General features: G+C 54.2%; 8 protein-coding genes across 8 annotated transcripts; 4 read left to right on the top strand and 4 right to left on the bottom strand.

Annotated features, from left to right (window-relative positions):
* Positions 1-291: 291 nt before the first annotated feature.
* Positions 292-3,945, top strand: NCS57_00069300 (uncharacterized protein; the record flags this gene model as incomplete). The annotated part of the gene is made up of 1 exon (XM_053050773.1): positions 292-3,945. The coding sequence occupies one exon, from the start codon at positions 292-294 to the stop codon at positions 3,943-3,945; it is 3,654 nt and encodes a 1,217-aa protein (XP_052919288.1).
* Positions 3,946-4,715: 770 nt separating this feature from the next.
* On the bottom strand, positions 4,716-5,381 carry NCS57_00069200 (CENP-V/GFA domain-containing protein; the record flags this gene model as incomplete). The annotated part of the gene is made up of 1 exon (XM_053050772.1): positions 4,716-5,381. One exon carries the CDS (start codon positions 5,379-5,381, stop codon positions 4,716-4,718), a length of 666 nt encoding a protein of 221 aa, XP_052919287.1.
* A 1,785-nt stretch (positions 5,382-7,166) lies between these two features.
* On the top strand, positions 7,167-8,939 carry NCS57_00069100 (Zn(2)-C6 fungal-type domain-containing protein; the record flags this gene model as incomplete). Its single annotated transcript, XM_053050771.1, has 4 exons — positions 7,167-7,226; positions 7,298-7,930; positions 7,981-8,130; positions 8,181-8,939. 4 exons carry the CDS (start codon positions 7,167-7,169, stop codon positions 8,937-8,939), a joined length of 1,602 nt encoding a protein of 533 aa, XP_052919286.1.
* A 2,016-nt stretch (positions 8,940-10,955) lies between these two features.
* Positions 10,956-13,599, top strand: NCS57_00069000 (uncharacterized protein; the record flags this gene model as incomplete). The annotated part of the gene is made up of 2 exons (XM_053050770.1): positions 10,956-12,521; positions 12,577-13,599. The coding sequence occupies 2 exons, from the start codon at positions 10,956-10,958 to the stop codon at positions 13,597-13,599; spliced, it is 2,589 nt and encodes an 862-aa protein (XP_052919285.1).
* Positions 13,600-14,082: 483 nt separating this feature from the next.
* On the bottom strand, positions 14,083-16,333 carry NCS57_00068900 (Endopolyphosphatase; the record flags this gene model as incomplete). Its single annotated transcript, XM_053050769.1, has 2 exons — positions 14,083-16,007; positions 16,159-16,333. The coding sequence occupies 2 exons, from the start codon at positions 16,331-16,333 to the stop codon at positions 14,083-14,085; spliced, it is 2,100 nt and encodes a 699-aa protein (XP_052919284.1).
* Positions 16,334-19,104: 2,771 nt separating this feature from the next.
* NCS57_00068800 (Aminomethyltransferase) lies at positions 19,105-20,418 on the bottom strand (the record flags this gene model as incomplete). Its single annotated transcript, XM_053050768.1, has 1 exon — positions 19,105-20,418. The coding sequence occupies one exon, from the start codon at positions 20,416-20,418 to the stop codon at positions 19,105-19,107; it is 1,314 nt and encodes a 437-aa protein (XP_052919283.1).
* A 597-nt stretch (positions 20,419-21,015) lies between these two features.
* On the bottom strand, positions 21,016-22,624 carry NCS57_00068700 (V-type proton ATPase subunit H; the record flags this gene model as incomplete). The annotated part of the gene is made up of 3 exons (XM_053050767.1): positions 21,016-21,631; positions 21,680-22,205; positions 22,327-22,624. The coding sequence occupies 3 exons, from the start codon at positions 22,622-22,624 to the stop codon at positions 21,016-21,018; spliced, it is 1,440 nt and encodes a 479-aa protein (XP_052919282.1).
* Positions 22,625-24,300: 1,676 nt separating this feature from the next.
* NCS57_00068600 (uncharacterized protein) lies at positions 24,301-25,506 on the top strand (the record flags this gene model as incomplete). The annotated part of the gene is made up of 2 exons (XM_053050766.1): positions 24,301-25,357; positions 25,415-25,506. The coding sequence occupies 2 exons, from the start codon at positions 24,301-24,303 to the stop codon at positions 25,504-25,506; spliced, it is 1,149 nt and encodes a 382-aa protein (XP_052919281.1).
* Positions 25,507-26,215: the final 709 nt, after the last annotated feature.

The following is a 26,215-nucleotide window of genomic DNA, read 5'->3' as shown; positions in this document are numbered from 1 at the left end:
ATCTCGCCTTGCAGTTTTGTCGATAGAAGCCTCGAGAGAGCATCGCTTTTCCCCTTCTCCCCTCCTACAAACCATCCATACCAATTCCTCCCACCTGCACTCTTGCTCTCTATACCCTCATCCCTCTGCCGGCCAGAGAAGCGTCGGAGTGATGTTCAACTAAAGACCTACGAATTACTTGCTGCTGCTTCCTTTCTGTCGTTATACGGTCCGGTCATCTTTCCAGCTTGAGGAGCACCGCCCACGCTTCTCGCGCGGAAGGCTCCCTTGATCCCTTCGTTTGGTCATGAGATGGGAGGCTCAACTATGATCATGGCTCCGGCCGTGGATACTTCGTCCTCTTACCCTCGTTCTCATTCCAGCCCGGACTTACTGTCGCTTTCGACCCTCGAGAAGCCTGCCCCGAGCCTGGCCCTCAACAATCCCCAGCGCCAGAGCGTCACCTCCCTCCCGTCTCTACCGAGCCTGCCAACATTCGACCTCCCCTCGTTCGATGTCGACTTCAAGCTCGACACCTCCGTCTTCCTGACGGGCGAAAAAGCCGGCAAGGTTGCGCCCGAGTCGTTCCCCCCGATCGTTCGAACCGAAGAGGTGCCTGATGAGACGCCGCACACCAAGCACGCCCGAAAGAGGACCAGTTCGCTTATAGAGTCTCGCGGGTGGCTCTCCGGCTCCAAAAATGCAGCTGACATGCAGCCTGAGGAGCCTCCTCGCCCTACCACATCAGCAGGCGACAGGAGTTTTGGCGGTGGATCCCTGGGCGACCTCAAGCCACTTGAAAGGAGCTCGACAGCGTCAGACTCGTTTGCAGGCTTTGCCAAACGATCATGGCGATCCTCTCGCTCCCCTTCGCCTATGGACAAGGTCGACTCCCCTAAAGAAAAATCATCGGGGCGTAGCCGAGCTGAGAGCTCAACCTCGATTAAGCTGACCAAGACCCGCAAGCGCCCTGGCTTGACGGTTGACCAAGCGGAGAAGAACAAGTCAACTGATTCACTCAAGGCCACCCCCAAGGGTCTTTCTCGGGCCAGTGGCTACTTCAGCAAGCTCAAACAGAAGCAGTCCAGCCTGGCAAAGCTCAACACAAACACAGATTCCGACAACAGCTGTGCTTCGTCCGCGACAAGCCTTGCACCTCCCACTAGCACGGACGGCCGCACACCGCAATCCTCCACCTACGACACCACCACCACTGCAACCACCTCGACCGATGAATCCTCCATCGAGATGCCGCCCCAGAACCGAGATGTCCTCTGGTCATCGTTTAAAACTCTTGATGTGGACTTTAAGGGGTTTCTCGCCAAGAGCACCGCCCAGCGAATCGCCCAGATCCAATCCCAGCTTATCCCCTTTCTTCGAAAAACCATGAACCACGAATCGACCAAGCGCCTCTTCGCCGAAGATGTCGACCGACGAGCCACGATCCTCGACAAGTGGTGGGTTACCATCCTGGAGATGCTGGAGGGACAGGCGCCCCAACCCGTTCCTGGCGTTGATCGCCCTGTTCTCTTTGATGCGGCCACGCTCCTCATGATGCGTCTCGAATGGCGACAGGCTACCTCTTACTTCCTGCCCCTCGCTGACCGTTCTCCGGCTGAGCGGGTGCGAGCGCGATCGTTCACGACTTCGTCAAACTCATCCGTCACCTCCAGCCAGGCCGCCTTCCTCGAGGAGTCCTCCGAGCACAATGTGAGAACCATGTTCGTCTCCAACCTGGTCAAGCAGATGTCGTTCGTTGTCGAGAAGCTGTCGCTCCGCCATGCCCCTATAAGCCTCATCAATTTCGCTGGAAAGGCTTGCGCATACGCCTTTTTCTTCGCACCCGGCATCGCGGACATCCTGATTCGACTCTGGGGTCTCTCCCCTGAACTCATTCGACGAGTCGCCGATGAGATTGGGCTCCCGCGCAAAAACCAGGGGGAGAGCGAGGACATTGTGGCCTTGTTCCCGCCCAACCTGGGCATGTTTGGCTGGACCTCACCCAAGGGAGTATGGGATAGCCTCAAAAAGGTTCCTAAGCTGCCCATGCTCGTGTCTCGGATCCCCTGGACGGGTCCCTGGGTGCCACGCTGGAAGGGCCGTGACACGGACGTCTTCTTCATTTTCTGCAAGTACTTCCACATTCTTTCTGAGCAGTTTATGCCTGCGGGTCTACCCCTGCTCGAGAAGGCGAGATCTCCTGCGTTTGCTCTGGTCCACGCTCAGCTGCTCTTTGTCCTGGACACAACAATTCACCGCCAGACTCCCATGGATGTTGGTTATAACGCGATGGATTCAATGCCCGGCGCCGATGCTTCGATGACCATGCCACTACCTACAAGCAACGTCATGAAGGGCATGTCTGAGAACCGACTTATCATGCTGCTGAAGGATTTCCTCTCAGACGAGTCTCTTGAGCTTGCGGGTGCTCGACATACATTCGCGGAAGCCTTTGCTACCATGATGAAGGCAGCGACGCGGAGGACATCCAAGTTCAACCACAATGCGTGCTTCACCCTTTGTGACTTCCTGGAGGAGGTTCTGGTACTCTACAGCGAGTTTGAGGATCCAGATTGCTCTACGAGCTACGTCGATTGGACTTTCTGGTTCGACGTTTGTAAGAAGATCATGAGCTCCTTCAACACCATGTCAGAAGTTCGAATGATGGCCTTTGTCTTTTCCATCTGGGACGCCATCTCCAAGGATCCAATACGCAAATTGACGGTCTGCAAGGACTGGCTTCTCACAGAAGAGACCTTTAATGAGTACTTCAACCACTGGTGCCCCATGGTCCGGGCCTACTACCAGCGTTTGCTGTGTTGGCGAATGTGCCGAGACGCAGGAACGCTGGACGAGGTGGATGGCCAAATCTTTGTGCTCGTGGCCGAAAGACTTCAGACGACGTGGTCTCATTATCTCTACCTTAAGCACACCGCGGAACAAGAACAAAGAATGCCGCCTTCGACTGCTCCCGTGCTTCCAGCGCCGGGAAAGCGTTTCATGATTATCCGACAGGAGCTTAACCCTCCTCAGACTGGACTTTTCATGGGAGGATTTGACTCATTCTCCAAGCTTCCCAACAATGACACTGCCGCTGCCGCCCCCTTGCCAACCGATATCAGTGCCAAGAACGACAACAAGAAACGCTGGTCGCTGCTGGGCAAGGTCCTATCTCTGGGGGGCACCGGTGGTAACACGGGAGCAGGTGCTGGATGGGACGACGAATTCCAGACTGTTCGCCGTGAGACGGCTGAGGCACGAACCTCCCTGGGCAGCGCGCCGTCCATCAAGACAAACGGCAGCAAGAACCGTGTGTCCGAAGACGATTCTTTGTATTCGCAGCCGATCTACGAGGAGCAAAAGTATGTCTTCAAGTTTATCCTGGCATGGCAGCACCAGCAAGCGCCTCTCCGAGAGCGTTTCCTGACCCGACCCCGACTTCCTGGCCCAGCGCAAATGCGCATCAGCGGCCCATTGGGAGTTGGCAACACTGGAATCTCGGCCCCGACACGAAAGTACTCAGGCAGCCCGCAGCAAGGGTTGATCAACAGCGCAAAGAACGCGAGCCCGCTCACCTCTCCTGTGGATGAGTCACCAAGGCGGCTCTCCCTCAGCCTCAACCGTTCGCCAAGCTGGAAGACGGAGCTGTCCTTCTCAGAATTGGGCAATGGATCGCCAACCGGGACGGGTATCAAGGGAAGCCCTAGCCCTGCCCCGTCATCAACCTCGGAGGAGCCCAAGAAGAATGCGAGCTCATTCGGCGATGGCGTTGTAGACCCCGCGAAGCCCACCGGCTTCTACACAAAGAACATGGTCTATTGTGGACGATCCCTCGCCGAGTGGGCTCAGGTCATTTTTGAATGCAACAACTTTGTCGAGCGCCGTCGTGACGAGGGCATCGAGGATCTTTGCGATGTGGAAATTCCCCTCCTGTCGGTCGAGGGCTTCCGCAAAATCGGTGGCTAGAAGCCCACAAAGAGCAATTAGTTGCTGAGCTGCTCATACTTGCATCATAATATCGCCTGCACGACTCTTTCCTTGCCTCATATACCCATGCATCAACAACGGTGGGGTTGGAAGCATTTTCTCTTGCACAAACAAACAAACAAACAAACAAACAAACAAATATCAGGATACCATGCCATGGCTGGGCAATCTTTCATGGTCGTTTTTCTTCGCATCAATGCCACCAGACTCGGGGCTTTAGACAGACATGGAATATGCCACGCTTTTACGAATCACTCGGAGTGATTTGATTTGATTTGCTCATGTGTTGGAGATTTTCAACACTATTTAGTTTTGATTTGATTGCAAAGTTTTGGCGTTGGAGAGCAATAACTGGCCTGTTTTTATTTGCTTATTTTCATTCCTTTATATACCAAGTCGTCACGGGTCATTTTGGACTTGGTCATATCTTCATTCGGCGGAGGGGGGTGGGCGAACACTAGGACGGTAGGGAGGGATACTGGCAATGCCATGGCCAACGTGGTCTCCGGTCTGGAGTGCTTGGCTAGTTGAGGGTCACCTCTTGTGTATATACTATTAGATTGGATGGGGACGCGGTGGGAGTGGGTGAATACAGAAGGATTTTCTTCTGACTTGCTTGGAGCAGCTGGTTAATGACATGGTGGTAATGACAGGCTATCTTGTCTATATGAGTTGAGCAAGACACTAATCCAAAGCGTGGACCAAGACGCTGGGCACCGCTTCATCCCTTCCTCTGCTTCATGACGTTGTCAATTTCTCCCAAGAGCAGGCTTCAGCTCAGCCCACATCTCCTGGGCCTTGGGACCTACCGCCTCGAACCTCTTGAGAGCATCCTCCCTGAGCAGCGGCCGACGGTCGGGATAATACTCTTCAAACGATGGCTTGCCGTCGTTGGCAGCCATCCAGGCCTGACGGCTGCGCGTGTAAATATGCACGTCGGGCTCAATCTGCCACGGCTGATCCAGCGTACCGACGCGGACATAATAGAGGTGTCGACCAGCGTCGGCGTAGTGAGTCCATAGCCCAGTGTGACATGTCGGACAGCTCACGATGGTCTGGCCCAGGCCAGACTCACTCGGCAGACACACGGCTACGGTGTCAGCGGACGGCCTGGGCTCTCGCGTCGGGTCCTCCGCGGCGGTGATGCGCGCGAACGCGGGGGCGACACCAGCCTGTGCAGGTTCCGGGTTGGCAGGCGAGCCGGCGACGGTGGGAGACGCCGAGGGAAGAATCTCAATGGCAGAGGATTCAATGACGGCGTTAAGAGCGAGGACGGTGCCGGTCTGACGCTGACAACCGGTGCAGTAGCAGGCGTGGACGATGATGGGGGGAAGGTTGAAACGGTAGCGGATGAGGCCACAGGCACAGCCTCCAGCGAGGGGGAAGATGTCTCTTTCGGAGTAGTGAGCTGGCATGGTTGTAGCTTAAGTCTTGAGAAAGCCGGGAGAGGTGAAAGGGGATGAGAGAAGAGGGACTGTGTGTTGGTGTGTGAAAGAAAGGGCGCGGTTTACATCGACCCATGGTGAACAGTGTGTGCGCGGGAGGGGGGCAACCGCCAATAATACTCAACGATGAAGCACGGAGGAAGCTGTCACAAAATAATCAGACACCTTACAAGGATCCTTCTCACCATCGTGTTGTCAACATTTTCGTCGTGCCTCTTGGCGTGCGTCGTTTTTTTGACCACCTGGCAGCCCTGGTGCAAAGCGGAGTAGCAGGGCGCTGACCAGTGAGAACGGACTTTGTCGCCTAATTAGGAAGGGGGGTCATGGGGATAAACGAGGTACGATGGAGCCAATGTGATTCGACACTTTGGTTTAAAATCAATTCGATTGATGATACTCCGATACTCGTTCTTTCAAGAGAATAAGAACATGGCTATTTGAATGCTGCATGCAGAATTGGGCACCCTTCGTTGTCGTCGCTTTCCCCCTGACTCCAGTGGCCTACGCCTGTGTCCGTCCAATATTGGGGTTCACAAGACGCAACTCCTACCATATTTGATCGTCATGCCGAAAAATGAATTCATAATTTGGAAAGCTAGTGACCGCATCGCGAGTACGCTGGCAACCTTCGCCCTTTCAGTCAAAAGGGAAACGTTGTAGGGGCTTGTGATGATATTGGTGGCTGCTTCGTTGTCGATGCTGCTCCCATGACCAACTCCTGCATTGGTTAGGATAATGCTTTGAAATGAGACTAGAAATGTATGGAAAAGGACACGGATGATCGGCACGGTGTTCCTGTGCAAACTGGTATTTGTATATACGGAGTGCCGTAGATCCTGAGATAAATAGCGCTATTATTGTTAAACTCGATGGCTTCTAGATTAAAGCCCTGGCCAGAGCTGTTGGTCTCACCGAATTAAAATGGCATAATCTATCCATATGGAGAATATGGGGTTAAACTATAAAGAGGGCAAAAGAAATCAAGAAAGAAAGGATAAAATAGAGCCTTGGTTTATTAGCAACTGCTCAATTGGAGAGGGTACAGTCGATGAGCTCGCTCATTTGGTGTGAATAAGAAGACCTGATAAAAAAGATGAAGTAAATTATCCATGATGAGATGTTTTGAGGTGATACGAAACAACAGGGAACGCAGGGGAGCCTACCGGAGGTCCTTGCTATGGAGAGCAGGCATGTAACCTCAGGGAAGCTGAAATAGAAACAACTATAGGGACAATGTGGAAGACATTGAGATTTAGAGAATACACATTTATATATGGATACTTTTATAAAAGCAAATGGAGAGGTTTGCACTGGAAACGTTTATTGAACGATGGTCCTCTTAGACTTGTGTTGTACACCGTGAGGAGATTGCGGTTCAAAGAGAGGATTGTGATAAGTCCAGCCTCCGAGTGTTGATTGTACAAAACACCCCTATGTCACTCCTGTGCAGTGATATATGCTCCGTCTATTTCTGAATCTCGTTCTCTCACAATTCACCAATTCCCAGGCACATGCTCTAGTCCTCCCACGTGATCCCCTACGAAGCCAGCAATCTCAGCCCTGCGGAGGCGCTAGTCCCAAAACAGGGGTATGCCAGCGCCAAAGCCAACCACGTCACCGCGTCTAAACAGACCTCGAAAGGATTACCCGTTTGAACTCTCCCCCATCCATCTCCATCAACGGCTCTGCAGAAACTATCGGTGCAGTACCTGGTCTTTCTGGAGTTCCCCGGCCGAGTCCTTGTAATTGATCACCATGCCCAACACGGGAAAGCCGAGCAAGGACTGCCATCTCTGCAGGTCGCGCCGTGTCAAGGTCAGTGCTTGCTTGTGCTTACGCCTCTGCTTATCCCCCACCTACAGATGCAGTTTCTGACTGTCTCGCAGTGCGATCTTGGCAGACCATCTTGTCAGAGATGCATCAAATATGGAGCTGAGTGTCCTGGCTATCGGGATGAGCATGAGCTTGTATTTCGCAATGCCAATCCAACCACTATCAAGAAACGTAAGAAGAGGACACAGCAGCAGGCAAGCCGTGAGGTTTCTGTCATATCTTTTTCCGACTCGTCTTCTTCAAGCGGAGACTCTGCTACTCCCGGAACTCTCTTGGACGAAAACTTTGGATTAAGCCCTGTTTCTTCAACCTCGACTGACCTTGTTTCCACTGCGGGCTCTGACACAACTCTCATCCTTCCCCAATCCATGAACGAGCATTGGACCTCTCAGTCTATCCCCATCCTTCTCAACGTCTACTCCACTCTAGAGTTTCTCCACGACACATATAGGAAAAATGATCTCAACGGGCCGCTTGTTTGGGCTGCCCATCTCTTCTCCCGTACCTATGTCACTAATCTACGATACCCCACTGCCATCGACAATGGATCTATTACCGAGACTGAAAAGGAGCTGGGCACATATCTCGGTAAAACTTTGAGCTCTGTTGGAGAGGCACTGAAGTCACCTGGTGGCGCTCTCCGAGATGATGTCCTTGCAACAGTATGGATTCTAACAAATTACGAGGTAAGAGCATGGCGCCTTGTGCCCTTGGTTCCAGATGCTAAGTTGTTCAGCTTCTCATGGGCTCCATCAACCGCATAGAGCCAATGAGTCCGTGGCACCTCCACACACGGGGTCTATACAGTATTCTCAAAGCGAGAGGCACCGCCTACTTCAAGAAGGAAAATGGTCGAGCTGGCTTTTGGCCAGCATACAACATGGTGGTACGTACCTCGAGATCTCATCTGTAGACACTAGGTTGACAGCCCAAAAGCAAGTGCAATGCCTCTTGACAAGCACCGAGTGCCCTCCGGAGTCTGAGGAATGGTTTTCTGCAGTCAGGGAGACTCTACATCCACAAGAGGGCTGGGCGCTCGAGGTGTCCTCCTACATCACCAAGATCGCCCACGTGCAATGCCGCATGTTGAAGATCCTTCGGGCCCGAGACTTTGATGCTGCCTCGGCTGAATACTACGACTTGATCGGCATCTTGTTCCAAGCCGAGGACAACCTGAAAGCATTTGAAACATTCAACATTCGTGTGGACCACGAGTCTGACCCGTACATGCGCAACATGCTCAACTCGGCCCGGGTCAAAGGCTATCAAGTCGTCTTATCTTTTGCCAACTTTTTAACCCACCACATCGCCTCTCCAATTCCGCTTGACGTCCTCAAATCCATCCGCGCACACTGCATCCGGCTGGTGCGTGGATCAGCACAAGATATTATGGATGCAGTGTCCCGGAACTTGGACGCAGGGGCATTCCGGAATAATCCATCTCCAAGGACTCTGTTTGATGCCTTGAAACTGATATGGCCTCTCACGGCAGTGTACCTCGTATCTTCGACTCTTCCAGAGCAGCGAGAAAGCGCAGAGAAGACACTACGGTTCATAGGCAGGGAGCTTGGAGTTCGGCAGGCCCTCAGGGTGAACCGAGGAGCATCAGTGTTGCCCCCTGAGGCAGAAGCACCGTTGGAGTTGGTTGAGGACGAAACCTTTGACCCATTGCCAAAAAGTGCTGGGTTGATGTGAGGTATCTTTGGCTCTGTTGGCAGACAATCACACTTGACCACTCTCAACCAAACTGTCTAGACATGGTGAGGGGTCTTCTCGGCTAGGAACTCACAACAACTGAGTGCATTCACTGCAGATCTTCAGGGGTATTGTACCTGTCTCAGTGGGCCTCTGTTGAGTTGAAACAACAAAACTCTACACAGACGTCACTGGCGGAATTTTGCCGCCCAGTCCCTCATTATTGGGACTCTCCACCGCCCAAGGTGCACCTCATGAGACCCGGGATGTCAGGAAAGACCGTGATGCGAGAGAACGAGGCATGGGGCAACTCAACTCGCGACATGGCTTAGCCGCCGGACCCATTCCAGCGTCTAATTACACGAGCCGAACTCAGAAGCCTCAAAATAGGATACGGAGACAACGATACGAAAGGATCATCGGGTTCAAGCTGTGGCGACGAATGGCGGAAAGATGGCTTCCGGAGACGCCTTGTGGCGGTGCGAGCAGACGAGGAGAATTCCGCTTTCAAACCAGGCCGAAAAGGAGGGCTGAAAACGCCAATCAACCGAAAACGCGAGAGGATCTGGCCCAAGGGAAAACGTTTCACGAGAAAGGGGATGATCAACAGGCGGAGCATGGGTCCGGCGGGTGGCGGCAGTGGAGAGACGTGGCTCGTCTCTCTCGTGTTGGGAATTGGCGTCGAATAGCGGTTTCTTGAAATGGAAACAAGGGAGGGGGAAAAGAATTTAGCTTTTCGGAGACGGAATTCTGGAGGCCTCGACCGGGTTTTGGACCAAATTTTGTTGATGGGTATCGTATTCTGATGGTTTGGATGGGTTTTTGGAGGATGGTGTTTTGGGTGAGTGTGTAATCCACACTGTCCACCCGCAGAAATAGAGTGTGGTTATACAGTGCGCAGAGTCGAGCATGTGATCTGACGTCAAAGTCTGAAACGGGTCGTGGGATATCCGGGCCAACCACGTCTCGTTGGACTGATTCACATTCTCTCTTGTTCAATCATGTCTCAAACCGCTTCTGGAATCTCGATCGTGACGGTACTTTCTTGTTGCACGATCCCTGCAGCCTTCTCTAGCGCGTCGTCCTCGCTTCGCTTCCTACCCCGGATTTGCTCACGGCCGTTATCATTCGAAAGCAGGGCAATGCCAAACCAATGCGTGCAGCCAGCGCAGCGGTCGGACCGAGTGAAGTCATCCAATCATCACGGTCCTGATGGATTTGGCAGCAGGGAACTGCTGAAGCCGCGCCAAGTCGTCAAGGGCGTCTTCCAGGTTTTTTGACCTGGTTCGTCCGTGTCCGTGTGCAGCGCAGTACAATCAATGCAATGCAGATGGCTCACCCTCACCGCAACCATTCTGCCTGCCCGCCTGGTTTCGTCTCTCTGACCGAGGGGGGCGTGATGCAGTATTAGCTTGCAGCGTTTGAGAAATACTTTTCTGGCCGAGGTGTACAAGCGACGATACGATACCACGCTGGCATTGCAGCAATCCATACCAAACCTATTGTATCCGCACCCTCCGCAACAATTACTCCACGCCCTGCTCGCGTGGGCTGTGTCCCCATCTCGCCTTGTCTCGCCCTTGAGCAATCGATGATGTAGTGGGTCAGGGGTCAAGAAACGACGGCGGCTTTGCTGTCTGTCGACTATCGGGATGATTTGCGGCTTATGTTGACGACCGACGATCTCTTGGTCCTTGGTTACCTGAGCAAAATGCATTTAGAGGCGTTGTGTTCCAACATGGATAAAGTCGTGCTCCCCTGTGGCCCTCTCCCCCCCTCGTTTCACAAAGGGAACCTGCAATTGCGAAGGTTGCCATTGAAAAAGCGCAATCCCTCGTGTTCGAGGTCATTCCACTTACAGTACGGTACTGCACAGGTTATGACCCCCTACAGCGTGCCATCCATTGCTTGAGGGTGGGCTACATCATAGCACTCGCCGATCCGAACCACCATCAGGGAACGCCCATTTCAAGACACTCGTCGCCACCAGCCGTCATCTACTCTACTTTGCTCACCATGTCTATGCTTAAATCTCCCACCCCAGCCAACGCGGCCCTTCTGATGCCGCCGAATTGCGGCTCTCCAGTTCGTCCCCGTTTCAACTCCCAACGCACCTCGGATCGCTTGCGAGAGAGCTCTACTTTTATCACGCCACCATTCAAGATGGGGGGCAACATCAGAAAGGGAAGAAGATCCGTATTTAAAGAGGTTGGATTGGACGATGACTTGGAATATCCGGAACCATCATCAGCACCCACGTTACTACCAAGTCAACATACTACTACCCACCATAGCAAAAGAGAGATTACCGACAACTCAGATCCTATCCAAACATCTCAGTCAAATAAGCGAGACTACGAACAAGAAACCGACCAGGATCACGACAGCAGCGGAGAAGACTCATCTGGGAGCAAGCGTCAGCGCTCACGGCAGTTATCATTATCTTCGCCAAAGACCTGGTACGCCAAGCTAGCGAACACAAAGGGTCGACCGAGAATCAAGAGCACCTCGGGTGCATCTCCAGGCATGTCCGGCCTTCATCGGTTCACCATGATAGCACTGCTCATTGCCATTGTGCTTCCTGCTTTCAGCTGGAGAAATGGGCATTCAGTCACGGACCTCAATGGCGCCAACGCCGGTGCCATTACCCGTCGAGATAAGAGTCCCACCGATGTCTGTGCTAGATGGGGCCTGCAAGCTGCCCAATTGAACGGCACGCTTTATCTGTATGGCGGCCGAGCCAGGTCCAAGGCAGACCAGACGGAGGATACATGGAACAATTACTTTCTAACATTGGATCTCACCAAGGACTGGGATGTTGACTCACCTGAGCTCAAGGGACTCGAGAGACCCGATGGTCCTCCCGAGGTGTCCATGGGCTATCTTTGGCACGACTACAACAACCTCTACCTATACGGAGGCCAGTTTTCTGATTCACCATACGTCGAGCCCGGTCCTGAGTCCCTCTGGCGTTATTCCATCGCCGACAGCACATGGACCGAGTTCAAGAACCCCAAAACCTCTACGGGGAATGAATCTGAGTCTGGCAATCAACCTGTTCACCGTGCCGCCGAGGGTGCAGGCCTTTCTGTTCCCGAACTCGGTCTCAGTTGGTACTTTGGTGGTCATCTCGACTGGGCCACCACTCCAGGCTGGTCGCGCGACATCGACAGGGTATACCTCAAGAGCCTGCTCGAGTTTACGCACCCAGGCTATGTAAACTCGGGTGTTGACAAGCTCTCTACCGGCTCGGGCGCACCCGAAAGTGGTGCCTTTCGAAACATCACCAAGGCGGGCGTCCAGAGCGGCAACTTCACCGAGAGAGCAGATGGTGTCCTCGTGTTTGTTCCCGGATGGGGAGACATGGGGGTTTTAATTGGACTCGCCGGAGGTACCAACGAGACCTTTACAGAGGATCTCAAGACACTGGATGTTTACGATATTGCCAACTCCAAGTGGTTCCACCAGGAGACATCTGGAGACACGCCGAGCGTCCGTGTCAATCCCTGCGCCGTCATCGCCAGTGCTCCGGATGCCTCGAGCTTCCAGATCTACATGTTTGGTGGACAGAACCTGCCATTCGTAAGTCCTCGTATTGAATCTCATGACTGCAACCCAACCTGCTTACACATGACAGGGAAGTCAGACGCAATACGACGACATGTACATCCTCACCATTCCCTCCTTCACATGGATCAAGGTCGACCAGAAGGGCAAAAACGTGCCAGCTGCTCGTGCAGGTCATTCGTGCGCCATGTACGACGGTCAGATGGTGGTGGTGGGCGGCGTGGGCAAGGACATTGAGTGTGATCCAGGCATGTACGTGTTTGACGCCTCGTCGCTCGAGTGGAAGGACAGATTCCAGGCCGCGGACCACGGCGGGGACCATCACCCGGAAAATCTCGTCCTCGCCGGGTCCTTCGGTTACCAAGTCCCGGACGCCGTGCACCAGGTCGTGGGTGGAGGCAGTGACGGCGGGGCTACGGCGACGACCCCCGCTGCGGGGCCGGCCACCGGCGGTCCGTTTGCCACGGGGAAGCCGCCCGTGTTCACTATCACGCAGGGGGCGACTGCTACGGTCCGAGTTGGAGAGACGGGCACCTCGACGGCATCGCCCGACGATGATGACAAGGACGGCGTTAACGGCGGCCTCGTTGCTGCGGGAGTCATTGCAGGCATATTTGGCGCTCTGGCTCTATATCTCGGCTTCTGCGCTTGGCTTTACCGCCGTCAAGTCAGGGCGTATCGACACCACCTCGCCGTGACGAACCGGTACTCGGGGATTTCCAACAGCACATTCGATCCATCTCCAGCTTCATCCGGAAACGCAGCCGCCGCCACTGCCGTTGGTGCTGCTGTTGCTGCCCGTCCAAACCGAAGTTCCTCTCGCGAGAGCCTCTTTGGCTGGGTCGGCTCCAGCCGCGAGCAGGGATGGACCACGGAGCCCAAGTGGCGGCCCGAAGACGAAGACGACACTACGCCCAGTGCGATGGGCTCCAACAGCGGTGCGGGACTACCGAAGCCCAACGAGGACGTCAGGCCTGGGACAAGCGGCAGCGGAGGTTCAACAGAGGGGTTGCTCGAGGGTCAAGAGCCGAGCTTCTTCAGTGTTGTCATGGGACCAAGGAGGGCGTTGCGGGTGGTCAACGGCGCAGAGTAACAATATGTTTTAAAAGGGACACTCGAGGGATATAAAGAATGGTGTTTAATTCCGGCGAGTTTGTAGGCCGGGTGATGATGTTAACGATATATATGAGCTGGCGGCCTTATCAATGCCGCTACATTCGCTGATACCCCTTATTTCTTCCGCCCTTGCAGTGGGCGGTATACTACCAAGTAACAGAATTTGATCATAATGTACATGTAATTTGGACATGATGAAATGAGTCTTTGGAGCCATTGATCTGTTCATAACGTCGTCTGTCTAACCGATCCGTATAAAAACACACAATCTTGTGTACACAAAACAGCCAACCCCCCAATGCCGATCCGTCCTAGGACAGGAAGAGTCATGGGCAAATTTGTATATCTCGCTGCGCCAAAAACGCCGATTCACTCTATGCAAGAGATCCATGCCAGTCCGTCCATTCGCTAAAAAATGCCAAACATGAAGAATTTCTCTAGAAAAAAAAGAAAACGGAAATCATTTGCGCGACCACTTCTTGAGCTGCTTCTCGGGGATGGTGTTGACAAAGGCCTCCTGGAGGAAGTGCTTCCAGACCTTGTTGCTCTTCTTGCGAGTGGTCTTTTCGCCCTTCTTTCCCCCCTTCTTCTTCTTCCTTGACTGGTCAACGTCAGAGTCAGAGCCGTCGGGATTCTCCTCGTCGTCATCATCGTCGTCGTCGTCGTCTTCGAAATCATCATCAACCTCATCGGCCTGCTTGGCCTTGTTCTTCTTCTCTTGCTTTGCGATTCTTTTCGCCAGCCTCAAGTAGCTCCTAACCGTCAAGTCAGGTAGCTTGAAGATCTTGTCGGTAAAAGTGCTGTACTCGACCTCGTAGTTGAACTCGCGCGGCTGAGGGGTGTCGTGGTTAGGCACCTCGTCGCTAAAGTCGCCGTCGCGCCACTTGGACCCATCTGCGGGATCCGTCATGTCATTGTTAATGTAGGTGAGGTTGGCAAAGTACTGTGTGTATCCGGTGAAAGTGAAGGGCTGCATAGAGTACGCAGGGCCAGGGAGCGATCCCTTGGGCGGATCATCTGGAACCACGAGTTGGGGGTTCTTGGGCTTCTTCTTTCCCTTCCTGCCCTTCTTCTTCTTCTTCTTCTTTCGCTCAGCTTCAAGGTCTCTCTTGAGTTCTTGTCGGCCCTCGTCCTCGGGCTTATCGAATTCCGGGATTTCAGTGATCTGCTCAGGCACCTTTGCGTTCACGTCAAAGGCATCGGACCAAACCGGGGTGTTCTCCAGACCGCTGATGTTGTACTCGATGACACGGATGGTGGGGAAGTAGTTGGGAACCACGCTGGGGCTGACCAGAGAAAGCTGGTATCGCTCGCCGTATTTGCCGCCAATCTTCTTGAGGCCCTTCTTCTTCTTGCCTTTCTTTCCCTTCTTTTTCTTTCTAAGATCATCCACTTCATCATCCTGGGCGTCAGACTCGTCATCTTCGGCATCCGCTTCCAAGTCCCTGATCGCCACATTAGGCAAGTCGGTCCATGAATCTCTGAGCTCAACGAGGTAGTCACTCTTCGATTCGGTAGCAAAGTCGTCCTGGATGGGCTCGCGCTCGATAGCCTGGTCGTAAAGGCTCAGATCAATGTCATTGGTGTCTTGGAATAGGAAGTGATCGATGTTCATATGACCATAGACGGAGCCGGTCACGACATCGCGGAACTGCTTTAGCCATAGAGTGTACTTTTGCCAGCACGTCTCGTCCCAGTTCTGCTTATTCTCGGTCCTCGCAGGTGGGACGTGGCCGATCAGGATGGCCTTCATACCGCGCTCGCGCAGGCGCTGCAGTTGAACGCTCAGCCATTCGAGATGCTTGAAGCCAGGTTCGGATGTATCGGCACAGCCATCGACACCAGCGTTGCGATCAAAAAAGTACATGGTGTTCAGACTGATGACGGAGAGCTTGTTCGGGATAACCTCGACCTCAAACCAGCCGCCAAAGGCAAACGAGTGGCGCTGCTCCTCGGGGATGAAACGATGCCATATCTCGCTGTAGGCCTTGAGCCACTTGTTGGGGCCGGGGTAGAAGATGTTGTGCGGGAGGAAGTCATTGTTGCCAAAGGTTGGGATGACGGGGATGTCGAGCTGGCCATTGTCGGAAAAGGTGTCAATGATCTTCTGGGCTACCTGTCGATTCGTTCCCAGCACGTGGCCAGAGTTTCGAGGAAGCTTCTCGTCGCTGTCGTGACGCGCAGTATCGCCAGTCCATACAACAAAGTCGACGTCATCCTTTACATGGGCGCGTATCCAGTCCAAAGTCGCGTCCACGAGAGCCAGGGGCGAGTCGCAGTCGGTAGTCTCGGCGCCGTAGGTGCCCGCTGGGCCCTGCTTGCGATGGCATGCGACGCCCTCGGCGGTGGAAGAATGGGGCTTGTAGAATTCATCAGGATGAAAATCTGTAGAGTTTGAGTTCGCGTTAGCCATGACTGTAGGTTTCGCCGAAAGGAGAAGAACACGTTGAGCACACCACCACTTCTCAAGCAAGGTCAATGCCGTTGAAGGGCACCAACCAGAGGCTGCCAGCGACGCACGCTGAGAAACACGTACCTGTTATGTGAAGAAATTTCCCATTTAGCTTCCTGCTCGGCTGTTGCGCGTTTTGCGGTGTCGCGAATGAATTCGTGCCGAGAACTCTTTGATCGTCGTTGAGAATTGGGGATGGGATGACGGTTTGGAAGAAGAGAGTGGCTGCCACGAGCAGTCGGGCGCCTGTAAGTGGCATCTTGCCTATGCCTTCTCTTGTATCCAGTCGGTGAAGTCTGTCTTTGTCTCGTGTGTCGGTCGGTCAATGGTTATTCGATGACTGTTGAAGTCGTCGCGAAAAGTCGTCAAGTTTGATGGTGTAAGAGGTAAGAAATGTCGAAGGCAGCTGAGGCTGAGATTGAGTAGTAGGGCGAGGCAGGCGTGAGGTCATTCCCTGCAGGGAAAGAGAAAAACGACGGGGACCCCTGTCAGTCTCGGACACGTCCGTTCCAGCGGGTTTGGATAGGCGTCCAATAGGGGACTACAGAGCTTTTGCTGGGCGAGAGGTTGTGCAATTTCACTGGAGAAGAGGGTAGGGGAAATTTTTGTTTGATGAGAGACTCCACCGCTCGGTGAACCGCCACCACGTTCGCATTCGAGAGAATGGCAGGGCCATTATATCTTGAGGGAGAGGGATGGATATATCTATGTTTTGAAGAGTGACCAAAAAAGCACAATAACGAGATCCAAAGCTGCCCCTCCCCCACGTTGTGACTGCCTGCACAAGCATCTTCCCCAACCCGCCTGGGCAGCTCGTGCGCCGTGGGTTCACGTCGAAGCGCCCGGTGATGTCGGATCCAGAACCAATCTTGGGCGGGCCGGACTACACGTGTGCTGATGGACTGGATACCGGCTGAATGACAGCGGAGGAGGGTGAGGGGTCAAAGGGAGGAGAAGATCGACCATGAAGCACACGACCAGTTTCAGGATACCCATGTCTTTGTGTGCTGATTGTCATTCTTTGACTTGGCTGGTCATCTTTGTCGAGTCTCTTGACTCGACACACTCTCTCTCCCACACTCGCCTTCAACAGCGCAAAGACAGTTTCATTTTCAGGGTCCAAAACTCACCTCGAAGAAACCTCCAATAGACACATACCTAGCCCAGGGGTGGTCCAACGGCACATACGTAATGTTCATGGGTGAGGCCCACAGCAGCCCATCAAGGTTGCTTGCTCGACCCCATCCATCCATCCCTTTCTTCGGGCTCGAACCGACAACGACAGGACGCATCCACTACGGTCCTCTTCTGCGCAAGTGATTTGTCGAGCGTGGCTGTGGGCGGGCACAAGCAAGTTGTGTGATACCGCGTGGGCTCTTCATCACGGTTTCTTTTGCTGTGAGAGTGAGATGGTTTATAGTGTGTGGTGTATCTCGGTGTGTCATTGGACACTGACTTCAAACCCCATCTTCTCAACTCCCCGAACATGTGTGTCCTCGTGATGCCTCTCAGGTCTTTGAATGGCTGTCAACAAGAGAAACTCACTTGTGGGAATCTAAGCGGTCAGCAAGCGGCATATCGCGGCTAGATACTCGGACTCGGGGGGGCAGCAGCCAAGGCAACTGGATCAGCTCGCGTGAGCAGAGTGGCACGATGCCCGTCAGACAATGAATCTTCTGAACTTGTGTGAACCCCCATCGTCGAAACGGTCCAGATCATTTGAACTGGCGACATGTTGGAGAACGTGACCATTTCCAATGCACGACATCCGCTTCTCTAGGGTAGTCTAGCCCCACCGCGCACAGTGCGTGAGACGCCTCGCTAACAGCTCCACGCGAGTACTGACAAATATACCGCCTATTTTTTTCTCGCTGCTTTTTTTTCTCTTTCTTCTTCACGCAACATTGTCTCCTCGACGGCGCTGGCACCATCCAAAGCTGGCGTCTTGATCATCTCCGTCTTTTCCTCTACGGGTGCTCATCTTTTAGGGGAGGCCGTTGCTAGACCATTTCGCCGCTCGTTTGAGGGAGGTCATACGTTTCCGTGTGATGGCTTCCTATGGTTTTTTCGTGGCTACATGACTTTTGCTCGTAGAAATTCTCGTGATGCTTCCAAAGGGTCGGTATGCCTTGTGCTACTACACCTGGTGAAACTGGGCCACCAACTCCCCGAGGTGATGTCCTCGCCGTGTATCAACTGCCAGTCTTGTTGCCTGTGCCGAATGTATCCGTTTTGGATGCAAAAGAGTACATGGTTGACTTGACACTTTACCTCAACACATGGCCTATACCTTGCGCAGAGTCAACAGGGACTGCGTGACATGCAGTGACCCAAGCAGCTGGGCGAGTGAACCGAGGAACCCATGGCACCCATCCAAACACTGAAGCTGGTGCAAAAAGTCATGGTCTTTCCTGGACTGACTTGTCTCTATTCCCACAACCGAAACCCACAACCATCATCACCAACATCAGCAAAAAGAAGCACCAGCAAAAAAAAAACATACAACACCGAGGATTCGCTGGTCGTCACCGACCCAACTACTAATTCAGCGCTTCGCAGCTTGACTATGGGGGAGCGAACGGGACCCCGTATTCTCTACGAGCTATGGTCGTATGTGCCTGTCTTGCCGTCGGTTGGAGGTTATGAGCTCTCCATTTCCGTGACCATAGTCTGGGAGCACACGAAGACCTCCGGATCAATTAGCTCATAGCGCCACGCTCGGCAGAGCCTCCGAGCCTCTAGCCGTTCCATAGCGCGGTCTAAACTTCCGAACTTATCCACCGGATCGGATCCTCAAAGTAGGACAACAACCCCTTGTTGCTTGCCGAACCATTGAGCCGAGTTTGAGTACCTCTTCAAGTCCTACGAGTATCTCGCTTAAGCATATTTCCTCTCCACAGAGTTGACACCCAATTGCACTGAATGTTAATGATCCCAAAAGTACCCCATGTTGAATTGATCCCAGATACCAAATGTTGACTCGCTTCGTACATTTCAATCATCCATATTAAACCGTTACTCTCTTTTCATTTAAGCCTCCCCCTTCCAGTACTTGGTCGGCACAAAAGGCATCTTGGTCACCACACCCTGGCGCTTCCTTCCTCGGATAACAACGTCCACCTCGGTGCCGGCCTTGTGCTGTCCGCTCTTGATGTATCCCATGGCAATGTTCTTGCCCAGCGTAGGGCTGGGAACACCACTCGTGATGGTACCAATCTTCTCACCATCCTTGTGGATCTCAGCACCCTCACGAGCAGGTGCTCCCTGGACAACGAGTCCAACTCGTCGTCGAGTAACACCTGAACCACCCTTGCTCTTGGTTGTCAACTGGGGAATGATGACCTCGGCACCGTGGAAGCCACCAGACTGGCGGCGGGCTTGAGGGATGATCCAGCTCAGACCCGCCTCGACTGGGGTCGTGGTGTCGTCGAGGTCGTGGCCGTAGAGGCACATACCAGCCTCAAGACGGAGAGAGTCACGGGAGCCCAGACCGGCGAGCTGCAGGCGCTCGGGACCGGCCTTGGCCAGGAGGGCCTCGATGGCGGGAGAGGTCGTCTCAAAGGCAGGGTACTCCTTGCCGTTGAACGAGATTTCAAAGCCATCCTCGCCGGTGTAGCCACCGCGGCTGATGAGCACGGGGTGAGTCTTGCTACCGTCGGGAAGCTTCAGCTCGCCATAGACAGCGTTGCCAAAGTAGAGCTCCTTGAGGTTGATGTCAGTGGCGAGGACCTCGCTGAGAATCTCGGCGCTCTGGGGACCCTGCAGAGCAACCAGACCAGAGTTGTCGAGGCGAGTCCACTGGACGTCACCGCCAAACTTGCCGAGCTCCTCGTCAAAGTACTTGGTGTCCTTATCGAGGCAGGCACCGTTGGTCACGACGTAGTACTCATCCTCACCGAGCCTGGTGACGACGGAATCATCCACGATACCACCGGAGCCGGGCCACAAAAAGGTCGTCAGCTTGCTCTGCATGAGACCATGGTTGGCCCAGTCCGAAGGCGTAACCTTCTCGAGGAAAGCAGCAGCGTCCTTGCCCTTGAAGATGTGCTGGACCATGTGGCTCACATCAAAGAGTGAGGCGTGCTCCCGGGTCCAGTGGTGAGACTGAGCGAGCGTGAGGTCGGAATACTGCACGGGGAGCGAGTACCCAGCAAAGGGTACCAGCTTTCCACCCTTGGCGACGTGCAGGTCGTACAGCGGCGTCTTCTTGAGGTCAGAAGAAGCACCGGATGCGCACCGCACGCTCTGCTGCGAGAGCCGGAGGGCAGCGAATGACGTAGGACGGGCAGTGGCAGAAGCCAGAAGACGGGGACCAGCCCTCGCAGCCATGTTGAGGCCCTTCATGATGATCCAATTGACGGTATTGGTGGTAAGAAAAGAGTCAATTGATCGATGGAGAGGAAGATGAGGGGATGTAGGAAGCAAGTAAACAAGAGGCCGAGAGGGCGCTCAGCAACTTTTACTCACTGGAAAGTTACTAGCCGTACTCCGGGCCGCGCTTGCACCTGCGGTACCACCCTTTGACTCTCACTCTGGCGGGGCTTCGGATTGCCGCGCGCGCCCTATCAACCATCAACCACGGTCTTTCCTTCCGAAAACCGACCCCGGTCCCCCGGAGCGCCCTCCGAGCTCCGAGCGACGGAAAACCCGCAACTCGGCACTTTGAGACGGAGCAGAAGCTGGCTCACTTGGCATTGACAGTATCCGCATCATGTTTGAGTGTTTTTGAACTTTCATTCTCAGCGCGCGATATAGTGGTGCCTCTCAATGAGGCCCAGAGACTACATATAACCAAAAAGTATGCCAATTACAGCTGATGCCCCCGCCGCGGCTCGTCTACCGTGATTCCTCTAAGCGCGCGGACTCTGACCGAGCAACAACCAGACGCCACCTAACAAAATAAGACACCGCAGCAGAGCCTCGCTTGAGTCTACCGGCAGCTTATTGCTGCTCAAAACTATACTTCAGCCAACATCCCAGTGCCTGAAGACTTTCCCATCGCACGTTCTCGTCATCCGACTGCATGAGCTCCATAATCCGTCTCTTGAGTCCCACCCTCTCCAGTTGGTATCGCTTCTCAGGAACCTCCTTCACCAGGCACCCAACGTCGTTACAGGCGATGGCGAGCACCTGCTTATCGTTCTCCCATGGCTGTCGCATAATCTCGGCCAGCTTCCGAGGGATCTCTCCATTCTCATACTCGAGGATCTTGCGGGCATTTTCAGCCCAAAAGACTGTGCTTCGGTGAGGTGGCGACCATCGGAGGTGGCCAGCCTGCACCTCGGCCACATATTCGTCAAATGTGGTCTTGGTCTTGGTGTACTCCTCCAGCATTTCCTTGAGGCTTGAGAGGTCCTCCAGCAAGTCAGGGTCGGTCAGATGGCGGCTACCAATGTTGTCCAGGAGAGCAGGGAGACGAGCGAGAACAGCGGTAGGGAGCAGAGACTTTTGGTTCTTCTCGAGGAGGTTGTAGAGTGTGGACAAGATTAGTCGGGTTGTCTTTTCCTTGGGAGACAGTCGCAGAAGCTGAGTGTAAAGCAGAACAATGTCGTATTCACTGGGGAGCGATTAGTAAAACACTGTAGGGTACGATCGGGGGACTTACTCGTTGAGGTCGTCGCCAATGTCCTCGGCCTCGAAGCTTATCTGCCAGATGACAAGGAGAGCATGGTAGAGGAGCTGCAGGCCAACTCCGCCGCCCAACGAACCCTCGAAGCCGGTGGAACGAGTGCTCGTGTTGCCGCTCCAGAGACTGGCAGATGAGTTGCCCCCGTTGCCAATGCCAGCTGCCGTCTGGAGGATCTTGATGAGGGGCTCAATCGTCTCGCTTCGCTGGTTCCAGAACTGCACCCTTGACACATGACCCAGGAGGAGGGATGAATACTCCTGCACGGCGATATCCTGCAGACCGGCATCGGAGCTCTTGGCCAAGCCAGAAAGGTAAGAGAGCACCACGGGCAGAGCCTGGAGTGTCGCTTGGGACTCATCTCGAGCGAGAGCCATGAGGGTGGTCAGGGCGTGGGCAGTAAGCAATGGAATAGGGTCCTCAGGGTTGGTGGAGTTGAGCAGAGGCAAAAAATGTCGATAAGGCTCCTTAGTTTTGAATAGGGCTTTGGCTAGGGACGGAACAGCTAGGAGGAGAAGTAGGTTAGTATCAATTGCAGTCTCGATGATGGAATGGTGGCGATAGAGGCAAAGGGTTCTGCCATCCCTGTCTCTTGTCGCGCGCGGGCAAGTGCGAGATGAACTTACCCTCAAGCAGATCGCCTAGCAAAACGAGGATGTACTGGCTCACGTTGGCATGCTTTCCTGCCGTCTCGAGAACACTGGTCTTTCCCGAATCGCCAACAAACAAGACGCGGTATCCATCGATATCCCCCGAGACAATCTCCTTTCGCTGCTCAGGCTTCTTTGCCTTGTCGACAGCGCGAATCTTGGCATACTGCTCCTCGGTGAGGGTGCCTGCCCTGACGGCGCCGTCCCATGGGATAGGTCGCTGGCGGATGTTGCTCTGGAGAGAGGCCAGGTACGTCGGCGGGTCGAGCGACATGATGACGGCGTCGCGGCTGCGAGCAGCAGAATATACGAGCGGTCGGACGATGGGCCAAGGGAGGAGACCGAGGGGGTTGACGGAAGACGGGGGTTCGAATGGGAAAACGGATGAAAAGAGCGAGCTGAGCTGGTGAGATGAGGTTGCCGGTGATGCAACCAAGCAAGCCGCGCGGAGCGTCACAGCTGCCAACCCAACTGGAACCTGGAAACTCTGGAGCTCAAAAGGGCGCTAACCTAGCCACAAATCAAGCCACGATCATGTGTGGCTCGAGCTTATGTGGCTGCATGCATCATGTGGCTAGTGCGCGGCAAGCCATGTGGCTTGAGCTGGTTGCCTGACCAAAAGGTTCTCCAGGCCCAACTTGGAATTGATCCCTGAAGGTCACTCCTCCCAACCTCCCAGTTTTCTTGTTGATGTCGTCGTCTGACGGCCACATCCTGAGCCAAAACCCCGTAAATACCCAATGAGATGGTGGAACCCCTCGGTTGCAGGGACGTTGGCCCCTGGATGATTAATTAGAGCATGCATCAGACGCGTTCGCGCCTCCCGCCATGCAATGAAAAACGCTCGTCCTGACCCATCCCAGGGTGTAAAGTGGTGATGGGTGTACGTACCCTCGTGTCAGTCTCAAGTTCCCCAGGGCCAAGCGCTGTAGGCGGTCTAGCTTCAGGGCGGCCATGAACAGGTCGCAGGCCCGGCAGGGTTCTCGTCCAGTTGTCGACGCCCGGCCTTGGAAGCTGTCGGCTCTAGAACACCCCCCGGTCCATCCCGCGGGCCAGGCGCTTTTTGCCCTGAGCTACGTTATCGATAGTTGTCCAGTGAGCGAGCACAGGCTTGGTCAGTGGAGGTGTCATGAGCTGGCACCCCGCCATTGTTCGTCGCTGTCCGACACCAACGTCACTCTCGACTCCTGAGCTGCATGTGAAGCTTTTCAACGGACAAGACCTGTTTACACCGACAAGAGCAAAAGGACTGAGTCTTCCCCCTGCACTCCAACGTGGTATTGAATTTCGCTGATTTTTCCCTCGTCAGTGTGGATCCAGGGACCCCTTATTTGCCGCGTGCGTGTCAAGTGCCCGGTGACAGACACGTCGTGAGAAATCAAAGAGGTTGGGTGTAAGTGGGAGGTTGGGAACCAGAACGAAGCCTTTCCCGCAGCCCACCACCAGCACCAGCCGCCTAGTTAAAAGTCTTGCTGCAGCGCCCAGCTTTTGGCACTGCTATTTTCTCGACTTTAATTTTTTCTCCCTCCATCGTAACTCAAAGCATTCCCATCTCTCTCACTCCGTCTCCTCACTCAGCATCATCCCGGGGGCCTCGCTTCGTCATCCTCACCCTCACATACCGCCTATACGAGCCGCACTTCTACTTCCAGGTTTTGGGCACTAATACCTAATACTACGCACTCGACCTCACCGCCCGCATCCCTCTCTTCACCCCCCGCGACACACCCGCTTCTGCCGCATTCCAGAACCGTTTGTGCGAGGACCTGACAGATTAATCTCGCACCGTTTGACTCACACGAGATCCATTTAAAAACCTCGAGTCAATTCGGCATCGGTGTGAGCTTCGACTGGAATTGGATTCTACAACATCCACTGCGACAAGGCGCACTGCGCAGGGAAAGAGAAGAAACGAGAGCACCAACCAACCACAGAAAAGAAGCCGCCGCCATGCGCTTGTCGTCAAGGCAGCTGGTGCTCCTCGCCATCGCTGGCTTGGGATCTGCTAAGCCTTTTCCCCGAGATGATCTACATGATCTCGGCTACTCTTATCTGATGCCCCGCGCCTGCGATTCTTACTGCGGCTCTGACAACCAATACTGCTGTGGCTCCAACGAGGTCTGCCAGACTGCCGATGGCGTCGCAAACTGCGTCAAGGGCTATATCGGTGCCTTCACCACCACCTGGACCGAGACCAAGACATACACCAGCACAATCATGACCCGCTGGGAGCCTGCTCCTGAACCCACCGAGGGCGTCGACTGTGTACCCAAGAACGATGAGCAAGAGGCCTGCGGCTACATTTGCTGCGCTGGATGGCAGACGTGCGCCTACGACGGCCAGTGTTCGGCGAAGCCTGGCTACGACGAGCCTACTGCTGTTGTCATTACCAGCGACGGCAAGGTCACCACCCGCTACTCAGCTCCCTACCGAGTCACTGGCACCACCACCATCACCACTAGCGGCGTCCAGAGCACCGAGACTGAGACTGAGACCACCTCCGAGGCCACGGCCACCGAGACCAGCGATGAGGCTGCGGCTGGAGAGGGTTCGACCAGCGGCGGCGGTCTCAGTGCTGGCGCCATCGCCGGTATTGTGATCGGTTCTGTTGCTGGTGTCGCTCTCCTGCTGCTGCTCTGCTTCTGCTGCATCGCCCGTGGTCTCTGGCTCGCTCTCTTTGGCAAGAAGGACAAGAAGGATAGCCGTGAGCAAGTCGACATCGTCGAGGAGCGCTACTCCCGTCACGGCAGCCGTCCCCCGCCCTCTGCCTACTCTCGCAAGTCTCGCATGAGCGGTGCCCCATCCGCAGCCGGTGACCGCCGCGAGAAGAAGTCGAGCGGTAAGAAGTGGCTCGGCATCGCCGGTCTCGCGGCTACGCTCCTGGCTCTGCTCAACCTCAAGAAGGACAAGCGACCTGCTAGCACCAAGCCCGCGCGGTCATCCCGTGGGTCTTCGCGATACAGCGACTCTTACTACTCATACAGTGATTACACCGGCACCAGTCCCAGTAAGTCCAGCTCCTAGACACAACAATCAATACATCTCAAGCTAACAACCCAAACAGGCAGCTCAAGCTCTGGTGGAAGAACACACCGCACCCGCCGTACACGAGACAGCCGCTCGAGGTCATACTACTCCCGCTCTCCTCGACCTTGATCTGAGACAGCGGCTTCTCACTCACCCTTCACCACCATCTCCCTCCCACATCTGTACATGTCTCCGCATTTGACATAGGGACTCGAGCTGAAATGGATATACGCTCGACTTGTTGCTTCGCACATTGGGCCACTGGCGTTTCCGGTTTCTCGTATATAATGGTCTCCTGTTGATTTTTTTCCTCTTCCTCCTTTCCCATCCCCCCAAATCCTCCCGCAACCCCCTTCCCGACACTTAGTTTTCACCACGATTGTTTTTTGCACGCATGGATTATGGTTACGGTTATGTTTTTTTTAAGAGATCACGTCACGAGGGAAAGTAGAGATGACTTACCACGAAAGGTCAAGAAAAATTCACGAGTTTGATATATAAAGATGAATATATCGATGAGGCACGGCATAATGGAATTAAAGAAAGCAAACCTCATTTTCACACCCAACTTTCGCCCACTTTTATCGTCACCCTGCATGTGTCTGTTGTTCATTAATGGATTAGCGAGCGACCTCTTCAATTGCTCGTTTTTTACACGATCAAAGATCCAAGGTCGCGCTGGCTTCTCAGGTAGGTAGCTAACTCATCATCATGATCATCTTTCAATGACAAGAGGGTGATTGTCTTTTTTAACAGGCGGCCAGAACCCTCGAACCCTCGTCTAAAATGAATCTTCCCCCGCTTCGCTCCACAAACGTCACAAAACGCACTTTTTGGC

Source organism: Fusarium keratoplasticum, chromosome 1, assembly GCF_025433545.1.
Source record: "Fusarium keratoplasticum isolate Fu6.1 chromosome 1, whole genome shotgun sequence".
Classification (NCBI taxonomy): Eukaryota; Fungi; Ascomycota; class Sordariomycetes; order Hypocreales; family Nectriaceae; genus Fusarium; species Fusarium keratoplasticum.
Note: the sequence above shows the minus strand (reverse complement) of the source record. Positions and strands in the feature narration are given on the sequence as shown.